Raw genomic sequence first — 19,369 nt, 5'->3', positions numbered from 1 at the left:
AATGAAATATGAATAGTCAAGCAAATAAAACAAAACACTTAACTTGTTTCTCAAGGACTACACAGAAGATTACATCCAAACAGGCCCAGGACAGTTGTACGCACTGTCCACACGCATGTTCACCATCGACAGAGTGAGCGTGCCATACTCCTGGAACCACACTATTACCTATGAGTCATCCAGAGGAAAAATGCCATTCCTAGTGGAGACCCTGCGCGCTGCTTCCATAAAAGCGGATTACCGACCCCGGGAGGAGATTCTGGAATACAAAATCCATGCCACCATTGCGAAAGGTCTGCTGTTCTCTCCATGCTACTAATTGTCCCATCCCTGAGTGAAGCCTCTTTGACCTCTTGATCTTGACTGGGAATTTTCAGGTGACCGAAGTAATCAGTGCCCAGCAGGGTTCCATCTTGACCCTTCTGGACCATATTGTGCAGGTAATTGTCCATTCACCCATCCTTAAACGTTTTTCCCCTTGTCCAGGACAGGGTCACGGTGAGCTCAGGAAGCATCGGACAACATGGCAAGGGACATCCTGGATGGGATTCCAGTTGGGAAAAAGCTCTACATATAAAATAGTTTCTCTGAAGTTAGAAAGTTTTGGGTTAAAGATGAACATGCAAATGTGTCAACATAATTTTTTTTTATCTTCTAATAAAGATGATGATGAGTGCACTGTTGGGAACTCTTGCTCTCATGGCTGCCTCAACGCTGTGGGAACCTATTACTGCTCCTGCCCCAGAGGCCTTACCATATCTGCCGATGGGAGAACCTGTCAAGGTATGGACTCCAGCTGATCTGCCAGATGCCACGTCACTGGCGCGTATTTAGGACAGGGATACATTGTGAAGTGCATTTGCCGCTTGTATTTCAATACAGTGCCACTGGATGTGAATATCTGCCTGTGTGCTAATATAGAACTGTCTGCTGTAGTAGTTTCATGGTCACTGTTCTTTCATCTATAGACATCGATGAGTGTACTCTAGGAGGACATCTCTGTCATGACGGCCAAGACTGTGAGAACACCATTGGCTCGTATCGTTGCATGATGCGTTGTGGGAGGGGCTTCCGCAGGACTGTTGATGGACTAAGCTGTCAAGGTCGGTACCTGCCTCGTTGCTGACTCAGTGGTCTCAGTTTTCCTCGCTTTCTATCGATCCATCCTTAATCAGTCCATTTCTTTTGTTCTCAGATATAAATGAATGCCAGGAGTCCAGCCCCTGTCATCAGCACTGCCTGAACACTGTTGGTAGCTTCCGTTGCGCCTGCGAGCCTGGCTTCCAACTGAGGAACCGCCGGTGCATTGGTGTGTATGCAGTTTCAAGTGCCTCAGATACATATAGCAAAACTGCACCCATGATATACCGTTGGATTTGGTGGGTTGTGCAAAGCTGATCCCAGATCTGCTTCTTCTTTAGACATTAACGAATGCAGGCAACGGGTTTGCCGCTTGGACCAGCAATGCAAGAACACCAGGGGTGGCTACACCTGCATCGATCTTTGCCCCACCGGCATGACGAAGGGGGTCAACGGGACATGCATTGGTGAGGGACCGTCATTATGGAGAGCGAGTAGGGATCATCATGATACCTGGCCTTCATTCATGTGGAGTACCAAGGACTGCCATGATGAACGATGCATCTGCTGACAAAGCATAAGGTTTTGTGTTCTTAAACTTGTCTTTCCCCCACTTTTTTCAAGATATCGATGAATGCAGAGGTGGAACGCACCAGTGCCGATACAACCAAATTTGTGAGAACACCCGTGGGAGCTACCACTGCACCTGCCCCAGAGGGTACCGCTCCCAGGGTGTGGGCCGCCCCTGCCTCGGTACGTCATGCACTGTGCCTGCAACACCTTGCAACCAACTAGCTGTCGCATCTCTCCGCTTGCTACATAAACGCTGCCTTGGCTAAATCTTAACACGGGTGGAGCAACAGCAGGAGGGACGCTGACATCTGGGTTCTCTGACATAGTATTACTAGTGCAGACTGAAAATGAACAAGTCCCCTGATATATTTCTATTGCTTAAAGCGAATTTAGTTGGACAGGATTTGGCTGGGGACTCCTGTAAATACCTTGAGGAATTACTGATGATTTGACTCACATAAACATCTCGACTTAAACGTTTATTTAAATTGTGACGTTTCACGGTTAGCTGCCAAAGCATGCCAGTTTCAGCAGATTAGCTTGTTGTTCCTCTATGTTATTAGAAAAGTAGCATGAAGTGCACAGATCTTCTGAAGCTGTGAAAGTAGGCAGGGAACATACAAGAGGTAGTGGAGTAAAACCGAGTACCTGCAGCAACACTGTTCTCGTCAAAGGATTTGATGTAACTATTTTAGTAACGGTGCCGTCTTTGTTCAAAATGTAAAGCTAATGCAACTTCAAGCCTGGTAGGATCTCATAGTAGAGCTGTTCTGCCAATCAAACTTTTCGCCGTTCAATGTAATTTTCAGCTGTTCATATACAGCTCTGGAAACTTTTAGGAGACCACTATATATTTTTTAAATCTGCATTTTTAAATCCTGGTTTAATCCTGGTTCTGCTGGCAGAGGCTACACTGAGCAGCAGGCTGCTTCCAGGCTCAAAATTTCTAAGACAGCAGCACATAAGAATAAGGTGAAGCAGGAGACACTGTGAACGACCAAAAACCAATTAGCAATTTTCTAATGCCAGAGATGACCGTCAACTTATCCGACAGTGCCTCAGTGACCTTCAAAAAGAATGGGAAATATTAAGTGCACTGCAATTCATAATAGGCTCCTAGAAGCAGGACTGAAAACCCATAAAGCATGAAGCACTTCATCAATAAAAAGCAGGGAAGAGCCAGGCTGGAGTTTGCAAAAAAAAAAAAATATATGTATATTTTACATAGGTAAACCCATAAACGGAGAAATGAATAAAACTGAAAATTTTGCTGTAGTCTCTTCATTTTTTCCAGAGCTATATGTATATTAAAAAAATGTCAAACGAAGCCATTAAATGTTACAGCAAACAATGTTAACGTTAAAATAACAAAAAAGACAGTTTGCTTGGTAAATCTAAACAAAAGCAAGTAGCAGCAGTGTTTTGCAGACACTAAACAAAGGTTAGCTGGTGACTGTGGTGACCTTAGTGGGAAAGCTGTCATTTATTTTGTGTGGAAGGATAGACTGTAGGTGTATCTCCAAAGGCCACCGTGAGTCTTTGTTACACAACACAGCAGTTATACAAATAGCAAGCCTAAGACAAGGAGTCTCCGCTGCCTCCACTGCCTCCTCTGCCTCCACTGCCTCCGCTGCCTCAGATCACACTGAGGTTTCTGTCAGCTAGAAACACAGCAGTGAAAAAGGAATTAAGAAAATGTTTATTGCAACGAGACCAGCACCTTCCGCCTTGCTTGGTATTTCCCACTGACCTTTGAATTTAACTCTCTGACTTCCCTCAGCTTTGTTATGGCTTGTCTATGCACTTTGTCTCTCTAATACAAGGGTGTCAGACTCCAGTCCTGGGGGGCCAGAGCCCTGCACATTTTTGGGTTTCCCCTCGTTTAATACACCTGATTCAACTTCTTCTGCTAATTATCACATACTGTAGCTGTTGAGCTGAATCATTTGTGGTGGGACAGGGAAAGAACTAAGCTACACAGGGCTGCGGCCCCCCAGGACTGGAGTTTGACGCCTCTGCTCTAATATATTCATGTGTAATACTTTCATTCTGTAACCAAGGAAAGATGCTACTGTAAAGTGATTCTATAAATTCTGAGGTTAACAACAGTACAGCCAACCACACTATGAACACGCAACCTATTATTCCGAGTTAAACCTCCGTCTTGTCTCTGCCTAGAGGTAATAGGACACCACCGAATCCACGACATCAGATATGATTTTACAAGATGTCATCATTTGAAGTAGAGACCGTCAAATAAAATGATGAACCGGAGACCTTTTGGCATGACGGGTGTCTGCCAGGATTGGCTGGGGGGGGGGGCTCTCCTCCAGGGCCACTGACTGACCCCTGTTGTCCTGTTTTCTCTCCTCCTCCTCTTCCTCCCTCTGCTCACCCTCCTCCCCCTTCCTCTCCTCCGCATTCCATTGTGCTGGGACTCGTTATGCGGGCAGACATTAATGAGTGTGAAAGGGTGCCCCCGCCCTGCGCCCACCAGTGTCTCAACAGCCCCGGCAGCTACAAGTGCCTCTGCCCGCCAGGGCGCCACTTGCTGGGCGACGGCAAGTCTTGCGCGGGCCTGGAGAAGCTGCCCACGTACGAGAGCTTGTCCTATGGCTATAGAGTATCCCAGTCCTCCCAGCAGTACCACAGCCTGGCCTCACAAACATACCACTCCTACTCAAGCAGTAACCACATTAGAGGGTCCTCTCCGCGCTCTCGCAGGGACACTAGAAGGGCTTGCCCCGAAGGCTTTAACGCAACGCAACACCAATGCCTAGGTAACTATCTGCCACCATGTGGTTGATGTGGCATCTGTCAGGCTGACCACATACCTCTCACTGCAAAATGCTAATTCAAATGCTACGTCTCCACTGTAGGAAATCTATGTATGGAAATTAGACACCTGTTGTGATATTCTGATATGTGGTCAAAATGAAAAAGAGTGGTTTAATTAGAGTACAGTGCACTGTACGTGTCTGACGTAGACAATAAAGTTACACGGTTCCCTGCCCCCCCCCCCCACCCCCACCCGCCCCAATTTCAATATCCCCAAAGTTACACAATTAGCTATGCTAATTATAATTATTGCCATGTTGTTCAGTATTTAAAATTCTTTGCATTAAATAATCATCAGGCATAGTGATGAAATCCTTGCTTTCATTCCGTACTATATTGGCTACCAGTGCTGTGCATTTCCAGGCATACTGTTTTCTTTTTGACTTTGATCGCCGTTTCCTTTGACAGTTAGCATTTCCTTTGTTCCCTTGCAGACATAAACGAGTGCGAAAGTCAGGACAGATGCCAGCACGAGTGCGTGAACATGGCAGGGAGTTACAGGTGCCTGTGTCCTACTGGCTATCGCCTCATGACCAATGGAAAGACCTGCCAAGGTGAGCTGGGTTAGTGTTGGGGTTAGTCAACTCTTTGGCTGTGAAACAACGGACCAGAGCAAAACACAGACGGGACGCCAGTCTCTGTCAGGGCCTCTCGTGAATTTACATCCGAAAAAACATATTATAACAAAATAACAATAAAAGGCAATGTGAACCTTGCTGGTTATATACATACTGTATATTATAGATAATGATGTATTATAAATTATTTAACTGCCCTTACTAAAGTTCATCCAAGCAGTGACCTTCAAAGCTTTTCTCATAATCATATTCTTACAACTGTCTAGGAAAATATGTCTTATGCAGCTGTAAAACTGCAATGGCTCAAGCTATGCTGAGTGTTCTGAAGGCCTACAGGAACAGCTAAGAGCTTTTTCCTCTTCGTGTACCTTTCTTTAGACATCGACGAGTGCCATGAGCAAAGTATTCAGTGCGGCTCTAACATGATGTGCTTTAATATGAGAGGAGGCTATCAGTGCATTGACACACCCTGTCCACCCAACTACCAGAGGGATGCTGCCACTGGGTAGGGCTTGTTGTGTCCGTCCACACAGGAACAGCCAAATGCTCCTGGTATACTGTAGACATCATTGATGTGCTTGAGGAAGTGTTTGATTATCACAAGTGTTTATGGGGCTATTTCAGGTTCTGCCTGAAGAACTGCCCTCTCAATGACCTGGAGTGCGCTCTCAGTCCCTACGCACTGGACTACAAGCTGCTCTCGCTGCCTTTCGGAATCGCCGCCAACCAGGACCTGATACGTCTGGTGGCCTACACTCAGGATGGCGTGGTCCACCCCCGCACCTCCTTCCTGGTGGTGGATGAGGATGCCACATTACCCTTCGCCATCCGGGATGAGAACTTGAAGGGGGTGCTGTACACCACACGGCCACTGCGTGAACCCCACACCTACAGGATGAAGGTGCGGGCACTGTCATATGGCACAGATAGGGGCATAGAGTACCAGACTACTTTCATTGTGTACATCGCTGTCTCCGCCTATCCGTACTAGAGCACTTTAGGGCAAAGATGTACCTGTGTATATGCTGTGGTGTGCCAGTCACACTGCTTAAAAAGACTTTGGCAAGACGCCTTGCAGCAAGGTGGACTGCAAGCCCAAGAGCATCGTAAGAGACTGAACGCTGCCCCCTGGTGTTATGTGGAGTTCAAACATCATCCAAGAAAAATTTCTCCTTGTTCAATCCCACCTAGTTTTATTAAAAAAAAAAAAAAGTGATTGAAATGACCACTAAAGGGATGGATGTGGTGATGTTCAGATGAGTTACAAACTTTTGGACCCTTCTTATATGAAATTGTACTCAACACATTCTAATATTGAGTAAGAATCTAGCACTGACATTAATGCCAAATGCTGAAGAATCTGTTCACACTTTGTCAAACTTTGAGTAAATTCAAAACTTTATGGATTACAAAACACATACAAACACCAGGCTCACTGCTAGTTAATAAAAGAGCACACCCCCTCAAAAACTGGAACAGCGTCGCTCTCTTCAAGGCCACCAGTAGAAATTTAGAAGTTTAATCACTAGAGGCCACTAAAGACAAAGTATTCACCATGATCAAGTGGTCAGTGGTCCATCCCATGGCATATGGGAGCCATATTACAGATGTTCCTTAACAAGAAGAGACTCTTGCTCCTATAGCAGTAGGTCATTAAACTCATTACATGGTCCCCTTTACCCAAGATAACAAGATGTATTCAATTTTTATGATTTGTATATACAATTCTTTTTCTGCAACTTGTTCCTACACAGTACTGTAATTTTTTTAAATAAAAGTAAAAATATTCTTCACTTGTGAAAAACAGATGACATAAAAATGTATATATGTCTCTATAAATATGCAAAAATGTAGGGGTGTGTGTGTCCATATGTAGGTATTCTGAACACAAAGTGTTATAAGTTAGGACTTAGAGCACATTATACAATTACTTTAACACTCATTGACATATTTCTGCAAGAATGAAAGACTATTTGTTAAATGATCGGCGAATCAAAGACAATTCTGCAATGTATGTGTGTTTATTTTATCACAAAAGCACAAACATAAAGCAGGCGATAAGGCATTTTGTACACCAGTTCTGTAGTAAACTTGTACCTAATTGATCAGGAAAATACTACAATTGACTACAATAAAACAATTATTTGATCAAAGGCTTAAAAAAGGCTGAACCCCTATATATCAACTGGTGAAACACCAATGAAACTTTGGGTGTCTTTCAACACGTAATACGGATCTCGAAGCGACAGCCGAATACCAAAGGGTAGAGTTTCATATAGGGTGATGACTGACTCTTAGTAGAAAAAACAAGATAGACTGCTGACGTGATTTTAAAATGTATAAATTTCCACCTTGTAAAGCGACCATCCTTCTGCTCATTTCCTCGGTTGATGCAGAATGACCTCACTTAATGTACCAGTTTTTTTTCTGAAATTCTCCCTTTAAATAAAAAAATAAATTTCTGAAGATTTTTGGTCCAAAAGGTCAATTTAAAGAAATGCAACATAAAAAAGCATTTAATGCTTGATATAAATAGGCCTAGTCTATGACACAGAGCTGCCCCTTGGCAATCTGGCACCTGCTGCTTCATGAGGACGGGGGCTGACAAAAACAATCATTTTACACAGACGTAACCTGAGAAATGTGCAGTTTTTGAGTGAAACGCACATTGGCCAGCACTGAGTACAGGTGGACAGGGAATATGCTCTATTTAACAAGGATGCAAGATTTGCTTTGCACTGGCAGAAAATGAGTCGTCAGACTGTGTCTCTGCAGGAGACCATGTGCATCAGAAACATATCTTGTAATATTTCTAACATACTGCGTAAGTAATTTTGCACAAATGTCTTTCTACACGTAACTCACATCTTGATAATAAATGTATGTGGTTACTTCTTCCTGTGTTTTATTACTATTATTATTATTACTACTACTACTATTATTATTAGCCATTACTCTGAATGCGTAAGAATCGTTGTTATAGTGACTGGCAGCATGTCTCCCATATAAAGATAATTACTAGAGCTTTTAGCATTAAACAGAGAGACTGGGAAAATAAATGATTCAGCTCCAGGCACCAACAATCCCAAAGGCAAGACAGGTTTACAATTTACAGTTAAAGCACCACGCGTGTGAGTGGATGATGGGAAAATGAGGATCTGATGGCGTTAGCCTCCCCGAAAGACACGACAGCATTAGGAGTGAGAGGGAGTCCTGAGAAGGAGTCCCAGTAACACACATTTAGCATGAATAAACAAAAACTATTTGGCTTATAAAATAAAAGAGAAAGAAGCTTGGTCTCAAGCACTCCTCTGCAGTTCCAAAAGCAGTAGGCATGTTTTAAAGGGCAAAAAAGATCAGCCCAATGCATTTGCTTTTAACTTATGTTACGTCACTGTGGATCACAGGGAGTCGAATGTGACCGCTGTCAGTTGAGCGGGTTACAGTTCCTACAAATGAAATGTAAAGGTGGATGTGACTACAGCGCTGATTTTAAAAATGCTAAAGGAGGATGAGCTCTATTCTTTATTAAAAGGAATGTCTCTGGATGGAGATATTCCTAAGCACACCTACGAAGTGTTGCCCATGAGGCCTCAGAGAGGGCAGAATGTCTACACTCATCATCCCCATTCAACGTGCCGTCTGCAACCAGCCTGAAGCAGCTTAACAGTACAAGAGGGAGATGACAAAAGACAAGCGAAGGTAACAAGGAAAAAACAGATGGAGATGATGTCCCACATGGTAACCTGTGAACAGATCTTATTGGATCCAATGTACCAGCCAATCACAGTGCGTGGGTGGGCCGCTGTTAGACAGTCTTCCTCGCTGTCAGCACTCGAACGATAGAGCCCACTCCTCCAGCGGACAGAGCCTGAAAACAAACATTGTACCAAAACAGTACAGTCAAGTCAGGCAAGAGCTTTCTTGCTTCTTTGGGTCATCAAATCCATGTCCTAGAAGAGGCTCATTGTGTCTTACTGATCTTCACCAGCTCAATTTCTTGAGTGTTAATAAAATTATTTCAATCAGCACTATTGGATGCATTATTCTTGTGTTCTGCACCAAGTTCCAATAGATTCTCCAGTATAGCTTTTCTGATGCTAAGTTCTAAGCATCGTTTGCATAGCTCTTGTTCCCACAACAATCTTGCATTTGTTACTGGTCATTCATTAGAAGCTCAGGCTAGCAGTGGGTGTTCCTAAGCTGGCTTCTGGACAGCTGTATGCTGTTGATCAAAGTGGTTCAAAGTATCAGCTAAATAAGTATAAATGAATTTACATGACAGACGGTCACAATAATCTGAGTAATCTTTCAGGACCACGTGTACCTTTTCGTGCCACTGCAAGAGGACAGCACTGCTGTTTTCTGAGGGCTTCTCGAAGCCCTTGTAGATGTATTTCATGAGGAGGTCCACGTCGTTCTTATCCAACGACTGCACGGCCTTCTCGATGTCCCCACTCTTGAAGGAGCTAAGCACCTTTAGCACCAGCCCCTCTGCTCGGTCCTGCCCAACCAGAGACAAGGTTAAGCCGCTGCTGCTCGGTCCTGCCCAACCAGAGACAAGGTTAAGCCGCTGCTGCTCGGTCCTGCCCAACCAGAGACAAGGTTAAGCCGCTGCTGCTCGGTCCTGCCCAACCAGAGACAAGGTTAAGCCGCTGCTGCTCGGTCCTGCCCAACCAGAGACAAGGTTAAGCCGCTGCTGCTCGATCCTGCCCAACCAGAGACAATGTTAAGCCGCTGGCAACAAAGCACTTCACCACATAAACAGAATCGCATATTGAATCATGTTATAATTTGCAGAAAAAAAGTGAAATAATGGGGAAAAACTATAGACAGAGGTTATTACATTGACAGTGACAGTCGCTGCTGCATTCCTTCACTGACACATCAAGAAGTTGAACAATAATTGCTGTTAAAATTTAAGTGCAATAAGGCAGCATTACTTTCTACAAATTTACGTTTGTGGACAAAACACATACTGTAGTCAGAATAACAGTTAATGAGACTTAGATCTATACATGGGTTTTAGAGCAAAATTTGTCTCATTTACTTTTTAAAAAATGAATTTAAAAAAGCAGCAGCAAATGTTTCTATGTATTTATGCGTTTTAAACTTACGATTACAGTGCCATGCACAAAGTATTTGCCCCTTTCTAATTAGAATTAGAACTATTTTTGCTACATTTACCTACAGTTAGGGTACAATTGGCAGACCCTTAAGGGTACAGCCCCAGTGACAAGCAATAACTTCACTCAAAACTATGTTCACATTCATAGAAATCAAATTTCTGGCCAGCTGCTAACCAAAAGACTGAATAGTATTCATTATCCCGATTTTCTCTTTGGATCAGGGTCAGTCCCATTCCATGATGTTTTTTTCAAACACATGACAAACAGACAACATGCCTGGACATATATGATAAAATTGCTCATCAAAGCACTGAGCATCAATAGAAATTTTTCCACATACAGCATCACTGTAGATAAATGTCCTTCCTAATGCAACAGCTTGGTTTTTTACGAGGCTGAAATGCTTTGCAGGCTAACCTACCAGCAAATGAAATGGTCAAATATTGCATAGTAGAAGAACACACTATGGGGAAATGTAATTTCACCTTGACATTCTGGTTCTTCGTGTTGATTGGGGGATTCTTGAGAACCGCTTGCAAAGCTCCCATTAAGTTGCCTGTTCAGAGAGGGGTTAAGGAAAGTACCCGAGAACAGTACTAAAGCCGAAGCAGCCCCCTGTGCCATATTAACAGGAAATAACTTAGTCATGCCTCCCAGCCTGGGTGATCAGTGTTTCACAGGGCAGGGTTTAGGCTGACTGTGTACCTGGATGGAGCTTCATCAGTCATGAAATAGGAAGTTTCAAAGCAAACGCCTTGTAACTTAATATGGGCTTTACATCAGAAAGCTAAAGTATATTTAAATGTCCCTTACAACGCAGAAGGGCGGCTCAGGGGTAGCACTGCCGCCTCACAATAATTTAACACCACTGCTTCATGTTCTGGACTAAGTTCCTGTTTTCCACGTCTCTTTTGTGATTATATATATGGCGATGTTAAGTGCATGCACTTAACAGGAAACACACTGAAACAGAGTATATAGACATATAAGGCATTCGTCCTAGCGCCAACTTCCCCGTCTGACGTATGCTGCCGACACAAACTCACATTCAGCCTAGACAAATGCAGCAAAGAAAGTGTTTACAGCCTTGAAATGCAAACTTAACTAAACACGGAAATCTCTGTCACTGCAAGCGATACTTTACTGGATCTCCATTCCTGTCGAGTTATGTCAGTCAAGTCCAAACACATACGATGCCTGTCTAACAGATATAGAGACATGCATCAAGGTTCATGTGTGCAAGTCCATCTCGTCATTCATTTTTAAAGCCGTTAAGCTAAGAAATCTCCTTTTCTATGCATTTTCGCCCTACCACCCGAATTTGGATTTTATAAAGCCCTAAAATCGTACGATAGTGTAATAAAAAGTAACATGTGTTAATCCATCGCTTACCAGTTATGCAGCTCTAATAATAGGCTGTCAAACCTTCAAACCGTCGCGCTGCTCTGTGCAATATACTTTGCAAACTGAAACACACAACTGTATCGTGTGTTGTCAGCAGTAGCTGTGTTTTTGTTAACCAGCTCCAGTCCCCAATACATTGAACCTTAGGCTACGTAAAAACGAGCCCGTCCTGCGCCACACCCTTCAGACCGACCTCGTCACACTGACAGCACGATCGCCGCAACCCCCGCTCCTTAAAATCATTACTATGCCAACAAGGCATCGTGCACACAAAGGAGCAGCAAATAATGATCATGGGGGTGACAGCTTCCCTAATCGACACATGACTCCGGCCACAATGCAAGGATATTGTCTGATCAGCGAGTCCACTTCTGCCTCATCCGGACCGAGCTGATTTTCTCCTCCTTCCTCCTCATCCACAAACTTGTTCTCGTCGTATTCATCGACGTCGACCTTCCTAAAGCGGTCCGACACCGTGTTCTTCGACATGTTGCCGTGCAGCCCTGCAGCCTTCAGTGAATTGCGATGCACGACCAGCCCGAGCCCCACCCGCTACCTAACGCACGGCTCTCCGCACTCCGGACTGCAGTTTCCTTCCTGTCTCACTCGTCTGCATTTTACTCACTTCCGCAATTTTGTCCCACCCCCAATTTGGGGGGCGGGGTGTACTTACATAGATATATGTGGGGTAATTAGGAGTAATTAGACTGGGGGATTTATACTCCGCCTGTGTACATGTTTTCATGTCAAAAGATGCTGCTTTCTTCCTAATATACTTGAGTTGCTGTCAGATTAAGCGTTCAATGCTGTCGCTTCCCCTGACAGCATCAAATACCAGCACATCCAATGACAAATCAGTTCACACCTACACTGCACATACAAGAATGGTTGAGCGATCAGTATCATTATTATTATTACTTTTTAGCGTGTGTTATAGATATAGGAATTGAAATATACATGTTTATGGGTAGGATCACGTGTGTGTATACTACATATATATATAATACATATATATATATATATATATATATATATATATATATATATATATATACACTTAATTTTCTCCATCCCAACTACATTATTAGTGCCATTATTTCTGTATACCTTTGTTTTCTTTTCTTTTCTTTTCTCTCCCCCTCTCACCATTGTGATTAATGCCTGTTATTGTTACGATTTCCTTCACGGTACTAGGACGGGTGAGTTCGGAGCGGCCACATTCTTTGCTGTTGAATTTAATGTAAAATAAAGTTGTCCTCCAAAGAGGATGGTGGTGGTGGGCAAAAAAAAACCCAAAAACATACCATTATGCCTTATTGCATAAGTTATGCGTGTATGAATCTGGTTTTCCGTAAGTATACGGAACAAACACTAGGTGGGGCTAAAAATTGGCAGTTGAAGTAAAACTTCTTAACATCAGTGGTCATATGGGGTGTTGTGTATTTATAAAAAGAGATTAACTTTCTTTTTTAACAAACACATTGGGCAGTATATATCATACCAGCCGCTTACCCTGAGGAAATTCTTGAAATTATACATTCATGTTGTTAAGCACAGTGTTTATTGTTGCCTTGACACGCTGCATCAATGTTCTCACTTTGACTATTCGGGGTGAAGCTGCCACTGCAGTAGACTTGACATTATATAGATGATATCTGAACGCTGTAAGGTTTTAATGGATAATGACTAAAGAACAGTTTAGTACTTTCTCACCCGGAGAGCTACACTGCAGCTGTTAGAAGACAGCTGATATAAGGAGCTGATACAGTGATGCATCAGTGCTTCATCCATCCACAATCAGGCACCCTTCTACAATCAGGGGTCAGTAATCCAAGAACAGACAGATGGACATGACAGAGATTTTGGCAACTGGACTATTTTGTGTTGCTGACATACTTTTCTTTCAGAATACAGACGCTCCTCTACTTACGAACTTTCAACTTACGAACTTTCAGACATACGAATGAAGAGGACTGTACGTCTTAATTGTGTTAGTTTGGCTTCCGTTTCCTGTCCGCAACATAATTTTTTTTTAGTAGTGTAGCGTGCATACTCCCAGCATCCTAGTTGCGTATACCCTTAAAATGATGTTGAATAATGGCTCATGAACATTTCAAGTCACGAACGGCTGTTCGGTACATATCTCGTTTGTAAGTAGAGGAACATCTGTATTAACTGTTATTTGAGTCTCTCCATTTTAGCAATAGAAGACCCCCATTTCCACCAGTTTCACTGCATGTCCTGCTTCTTCTGATATACTCACTTCTACTCTGCTTGAATAACAGAAGGTTTTTGTTTCCCTTCTTTGGAACCAGTTCTGTCCATATTTCATTCATGAAAACCTCCTTAAGCTAAAAGAGTTCAGCTTGCGACATTCCTGCATCTCAAAGTATTTCTCCATAGCTTGAAAAAACTACCAAACCCGCTTGGTTGGTCAATATATATTTGTATATGAATCCAAATCACTTGTGAGTGGCAGTGAAAATTGCTTTTGCTGTGACTTTTCTCGTGAACACAGATCAACCTCCATCACCTCCACAAATTGAACAGTGAAAAAATAGCCATTCCAGGATTATTCCTACTATAAGGCGGAGACATAACGTCTATTGCCATGAGGTTGATCACACCTAACAGAACTGCATTCCCTCTCAGAAACCCAACATGACTGACTGGCACAGGAATATCACGACGTTAATTTGTTTCAAGCCTCTCCCAGAACACCTGATTTTGTACCGGAGGCCATGTGTTAGGTGTTGATAAAATGACGCACGGTAAGAGCACTACTAAATTCTGGGAGGAACATGATTAATCCCCAATACATCCAATTTCACATAAATAGGAAAGCATGAATGGCAGTGAACAGAAGGTGCCCTGAGTGTATTGCTTCATCCACTGCAGAGTAACCATCTTGTGCTGGCACGTCTCCACGAATATCCACGAGTGCTGAAGAATCATTCTAACAGAAAGCTCCAGTTACAAAGTTGGATACCCAAATGGACAGCATTAGCTGCCGTTTAATTAAAACAAAAATACTCAAGGATAATTTTAAACAGGCACAATGTGTGTTGTCATTCAAAAAAGACAAGCATGTTAGGCAGCATCACACTGTATTATTTAAGATGTGGAAATAAATGCTTAATGACAAACTTGAAATCAACAAACTTAACCAAACCTAAATTCAGATGGTAAGAGAATTTTATAACAATGAATCATGCACTGTAGACCATTACACCCTGGGTCCCTATTAGGGCTGTCACTTTTTAACCGATTGTTAATTAGTTACTTTACAAATGATTTTCATTAATGGAAACAATGGTTATTTATAGAGATACTTAAATTGGAGAATAAATGACAGTCAGGTGAAAGAGCACCACCAAGACCAAGATCATTACCTTACCCAGTTTCATCCTTCTTCCAAACAATCTAAGGCATGCTCTCTATCTCTTTCTTTCTTCCCTAACCTCCTTCTGTGACTTTATCTAAGGTACCTGGTAGATCTTTTCACTAAAACTCTATGACCAGAATACATCCAATGTGCATCCTCATAAAACTTACAAGCAAAGCAGATTCAATTAGTCTTATACCACTGACATGAGTAACTCAACCACGTGTCTGTTAGGGCCAGGCTCTTCCACAAGGTTCGATTCCAGAAACTGTTTTCCAGTTTAATCAAGGGTGAAACATGATGGGTTCTCTCTCCTGTTCAGAACGCAGCCCTTGATGGCATCTTTAATCACCTGGAAAAGCAAACAGGGACACTGAGGCATATGAAGGGGGAACAAATTCTCTGCTCTCACTGATCAAAAAGAGTAACGGCAACCACTCAACGAATGGCTGTGTTCAACTCATAAGAAATACATATCCTTAGCATTCTTAGGAGTCTTAATTAAACCTAAAACTAAGTCTGGGAAGATGTTTACAGGTACAGGGGGAAGACGGGACTCAACAGACCTCAATGTTGTTCAGAGTATTGAACTCCATGAGGTCATGCAGTCGGGCAAAGGCTTCATTGGAGTAGTGGAAGTTAAACGTGGAATAGGTGTTTTTTGGGTCATCAAATATCTTGAAATCAGCAAATTGCTTCTCTTCTCCATTCTCTCGAGGCACACCTGAACAAAACCATCAGCAGGCTTGCTTAGTGCTGTACAACAAAATATTATATTTACGAAATCAGCTAATTCATTAGGTTTAAAAATACATTTTGTTCATTAGTCATTCTTGTGGTGACCTTCATTTGACAAAAAATTTGCTCTAATTAACAGTCCATTTTGTCATTCATGTCTTAATGTACATTTTGTAGCATGTGGCTGCATCCATTCATCCATCTGTACCAGGCACAAAGCCACATGGTAAAATCATGAGACTTGTTGGCTCCCAAACAGGTATGTATCTAGGCACTAAAAAATCAAGTTTTTGACAGCACAGTTTTATATGCTAAAATGAATAAAAACACTAATATAGTGTTATAAACAGAATGTAGTGAGCAGGGTCTCTGGAGCCCAGTTTCCTGGCCTCTTCATTAGCATCCATCTCACCAGCAGCTGTCTGACCAACCAGCCTGTCACCATCAATCCCAGTTCAAGTGTCATGCCCACATTCACCCAGATCCAGAGCCCTGTTCGGATCCCACTTCTGCGGATCCCGGGGCAGTCGACGATATCAGGGATGGCATTAAGGAAGATGTGAAGATGTCGGGGATATGCCATGCCATTCGGACTCCCTTCATTCCAGCTAGTCTACATCCACCAATCCATGCGTGACCACCGCAGCTCCTGTCTCTTCGTTCCAGCTAGTCTACATCCACCAATCCATGCATGACCACCGCAGCTCCTGTCTCTTCATTCCAGCAAGTCTACATCCACCAATCCATGCATGACCACCGCAGCTCCTGTCTCTTCATTCCAGCTAGTCTACATCCACCAATCCATGCATGACCACCGCAGCTCCTGTCTCTTCATTCCAGCAAGTCTACATCCACCAATCCATGCCTGACCACCTCAGCTCCTGTCTCTTCATTCCAGCTAGTCTACATCCACCAATCCATGCGTGACCACCGTAGCTCCTGTCTCTTCATTCCAGCTAGTCTACATCCACCAATCCATGCCTGACCACCGCAGCTCCTGTCCCTTCAGTCCAGCTAGTCTACATCCACCAATCCATGCGTGAGCACCACAGCTCCTATCTGTCCTTGTCTGTCCTGCTTCCCTTTTGGGTTCAGGTTCTCTCCTCACCTTTTTTCCTATTCTTTGCCATGAGGGTTTATCCTGTCTTGTACTGTCCCCGATCTATTGAACCTGTGTCTTGTTTCCCTGACTCCCCGTCCTGTGTGTCTGTCTCAGTCCTGGCAGTACCTCCCGTTCCCAGAGTGCATGCATTTGGGTGGGTGTTGGGGGGTTGGGGGGGGGGGTTGTGCGCTGTCACGTTCTGTCTCTGCCTGCCCTGTTGTGTTCCTGTCTCTTTCCATTTGTCTGTCAATTATTCATACCTGTTCCTCATTTAATCCTCATCTTCCTTGTGACACGTGACAAACAACATTAAAGCGATTTGATTATTAAAGTGCAGCATTTGAAACTTCCTTTCAAATTAATAGTAGCTAGCTAATGTTTTGTATTACAATGCTTATTTTCAGCAAACCAGCTCTATCATCAGCCATGCACATTACAATCACTGCCCATTTCATGTTTCTAGGCAATATACACTTGATTTTTTTCCATTACCGCATTTATTTTTTTTACTTTCATGATACCAAGGACCTGCAGTACCTGGAGATTTGAAGTTCCTGAAGTTAATATTGGCCAGGGTAGGGGGCAGTAATGCTGTGAGATCTCGCGAGAGCTGTGCGTAATCCAACATGGCAGCGTCCTACTAAAAAAAAAAAAAAAAAACAAAACTTACTTCGATAGCCAACTTAACCAAGCCAAAATATTAATAATAGTATTTATAGTACTTTATCGGATAAATAAGTTCACTCATTTACATCCTGGACGAAGAAAGCTTGGAAGATTTACAGGATTACGTGGACGAGTGTTACGAACGACTCATCATGAAGAAGAACCAAGCGACTCCGTCCACGAAGAGAACACGCTCGGACTGTACCTCAAACAGCCCCTCAAGTAGCCCTTCATCGCCTGATAAGGAATACGGAGATATCCTAGAGTCCATTAACAACAAACTTTCCAGTTTTGACGCCCGACTGGCACTTGTAGAAATCCTACACAAGGAATTTCAAGCATTACGGGAATCTCTGGAGTACAGTCAACAACAGGTGGAATCGCTAGCATCCGAAAACAAGATTCTCAGAGACTCCGTAACATCCCTCACGGAAGGTATGGCGAAACTCTCCACAGAACATAAGCGCATGAAAGAGTCCCTGCTTGATATTCAAGCAAGAAGTATGCGGGACAATTTAGTGTTCGCCGGAATTCCGGAGCGCGCAGAGGAAGACGCAGAAGCTACCATCAGAAACTTCATGCAACAAGAACTTAAACTTCCTCGGGACACCGTCAGCAACATCACGTTTCATCGGGTCCACCGCATAGGAGGGGTGAGGAAAGAAGCTCAGCGTCCAAGACCTATCGTGGCCAAGTTTGAACATTTCAAGCAAAAGGAACTGGTGAAAAGCCGAGGCAGGGAGCTCAGAGGAACGGACTTCAGCGTCAACGACCAATTTCCCAAAGAAATCCTGGATCGTCGCAGAATCCTGTTCCAGCTCAGGAAAAAATTCATTGCGGAGGGAGCCCGAGCTGTCATCGCGGTAGACAGACTGTATGTTAATGGACAACTATTTCGCGACCAGAACACCACTGCTTGGCTCTACTGAAACCACTTCCGACTAAGGTAACACGCATTTAACAAACTGACTTTAAAGTTTGGCAGTTAATACAGGTTTTTAGCGCACGCCGCACACTAGACGGCTTTGTCTAAAGACTATTAAGGCTGGTTCACTTTATATCCCTTACTGTTCCTCAACCCCCTTGTTTAATGTCTCACTACAGTCGCAGTTGTTGTTGTTGTTGTTATTGTTATGGCCATCATTGTCAATTTGGTTGTTATGTTAATTGTTGCATATCGATATTGACGCTCAAAAATGTTTTATCTGGAAGCAGTCTACCAGATACTATACACCCACACCGACACGTAGGTAGTCACACACTCGCATGCATAGATGCCCACTCAAACATACACGCACCCCCTCATCTTAACATCACACATGTATGCATTCATACACTCACATATACACATGCCCACTCAAGCTCAGACAGATCTCCTCACCTTAATAACACACATGGAGGCATTCACACATTGATATTTGCACACACACTAATCCTGACATATTCAGACTCATTCACACAGAGTCTTTCACATACACACACATCCATCCATTTTAACATTAGATTGCACTCAGGGGGTCTAAGTTAGGACAGCATGAATTCACTACGCTTTGTCACTTGGAACGTGCGTGGTATTGGCTCAATTGCTAAGAGACATAAAATCTTAGAATATCTAACAACATTACAGGCAGACATTGTCCTACTGCAGGAAACTCACTTAGCCAAAACAGGACAGTGTACATTAAATTCACCAGAATTTCCACACGTATACTTAGCTAGTTATAATTCAAAACAGAGAGGTGTAGCAATTTTAATCAACAAAAGAATATGTTTCAACTGTAAAGACACTATCGCAGACCCAGAAGGTAGATTCATAATTATTAAAATTTCAGCATATAACAAAGAGATATGTATTGCCAATATATACGGTCCAAAT

General features: G+C 43.0%; 3 protein-coding genes across 3 annotated transcripts in view; 1 reads left to right on the top strand and 2 right to left on the bottom strand.

Moving 5' to 3' along the window:
* Positions 1-7,664, top strand: part of hmcn1 (hemicentin 1) — a 103,967-nt gene extending 96,303 nt beyond the window's left edge. The window contains exons 100-110 of the mRNA XM_072699844.1: positions 56-293; positions 378-440; positions 664-783; positions 969-1,103; positions 1,196-1,309; positions 1,422-1,547; positions 1,705-1,833; positions 4,107-4,433; positions 4,926-5,045; positions 5,448-5,574; positions 5,694-7,664. Coding sequence (XP_072555945.1) covers positions 56-293; positions 378-440; positions 664-783; positions 969-1,103; positions 1,196-1,309; positions 1,422-1,547; positions 1,705-1,833; positions 4,107-4,433; positions 4,926-5,045; positions 5,448-5,574; positions 5,694-6,060 — 1,866 coding nt within the window. The 3' untranslated portion in view covers positions 6,061-7,664. The remainder of the gene's footprint in view (positions 1-55; positions 294-377; positions 441-663; positions 784-968; positions 1,104-1,195; positions 1,310-1,421; positions 1,548-1,704; positions 1,834-4,106; positions 4,434-4,925; positions 5,046-5,447; positions 5,575-5,693) is intronic.
* Positions 7,665-7,882: 218 nt separating this feature from the next.
* On the bottom strand, positions 7,883-12,211 carry arpc5b (actin related protein 2/3 complex, subunit 5B). Its single transcript, XM_023804605.2, has 4 exons — positions 11,952-12,211; positions 10,684-10,756; positions 9,397-9,573; positions 7,883-8,940 (listed from the first exon to the last, which is right to left on the bottom strand). The coding sequence occupies exons 1-4, from the start codon at positions 12,089-12,091 to the stop codon at positions 8,878-8,880; spliced, it is 453 nt and encodes a 150-aa protein (XP_023660373.1). The 5' UTR covers positions 12,092-12,211; the 3' UTR covers positions 7,883-8,877.
* Positions 12,212-14,587: 2,376 nt separating this feature from the next.
* Positions 14,588-19,369, bottom strand: part of LOC111840084 (cytosolic phospholipase A2-like) — a 33,668-nt gene continuing 28,886 nt past the window's right edge. Inside the window, exons 19-21 of the mRNA XM_072699990.1 lie at positions 17,365-17,401; positions 15,554-15,711; positions 14,588-15,339 (exon numbers count right to left, since the gene is read on the bottom strand). Of these exons, the coding sequence (XP_072556091.1) occupies positions 15,268-15,339; positions 15,554-15,711; positions 17,365-17,401 (267 nt within the window). The 3' untranslated portion in view covers positions 14,588-15,267. The remainder of the gene's footprint in view (positions 15,340-15,553; positions 15,712-17,364; positions 17,402-19,369) is intronic.

Source organism: Paramormyrops kingsleyae, chromosome 15 (genome assembly GCF_048594095.1).
Source record: "Paramormyrops kingsleyae isolate MSU_618 chromosome 15, PKINGS_0.4, whole genome shotgun sequence".
NCBI classification, from domain to species: Eukaryota; Metazoa; Chordata; class Actinopteri; order Osteoglossiformes; family Mormyridae; genus Paramormyrops; species Paramormyrops kingsleyae.
Note: the sequence above shows the minus strand (reverse complement) of the source record. Positions and strands in the feature narration are given on the sequence as shown.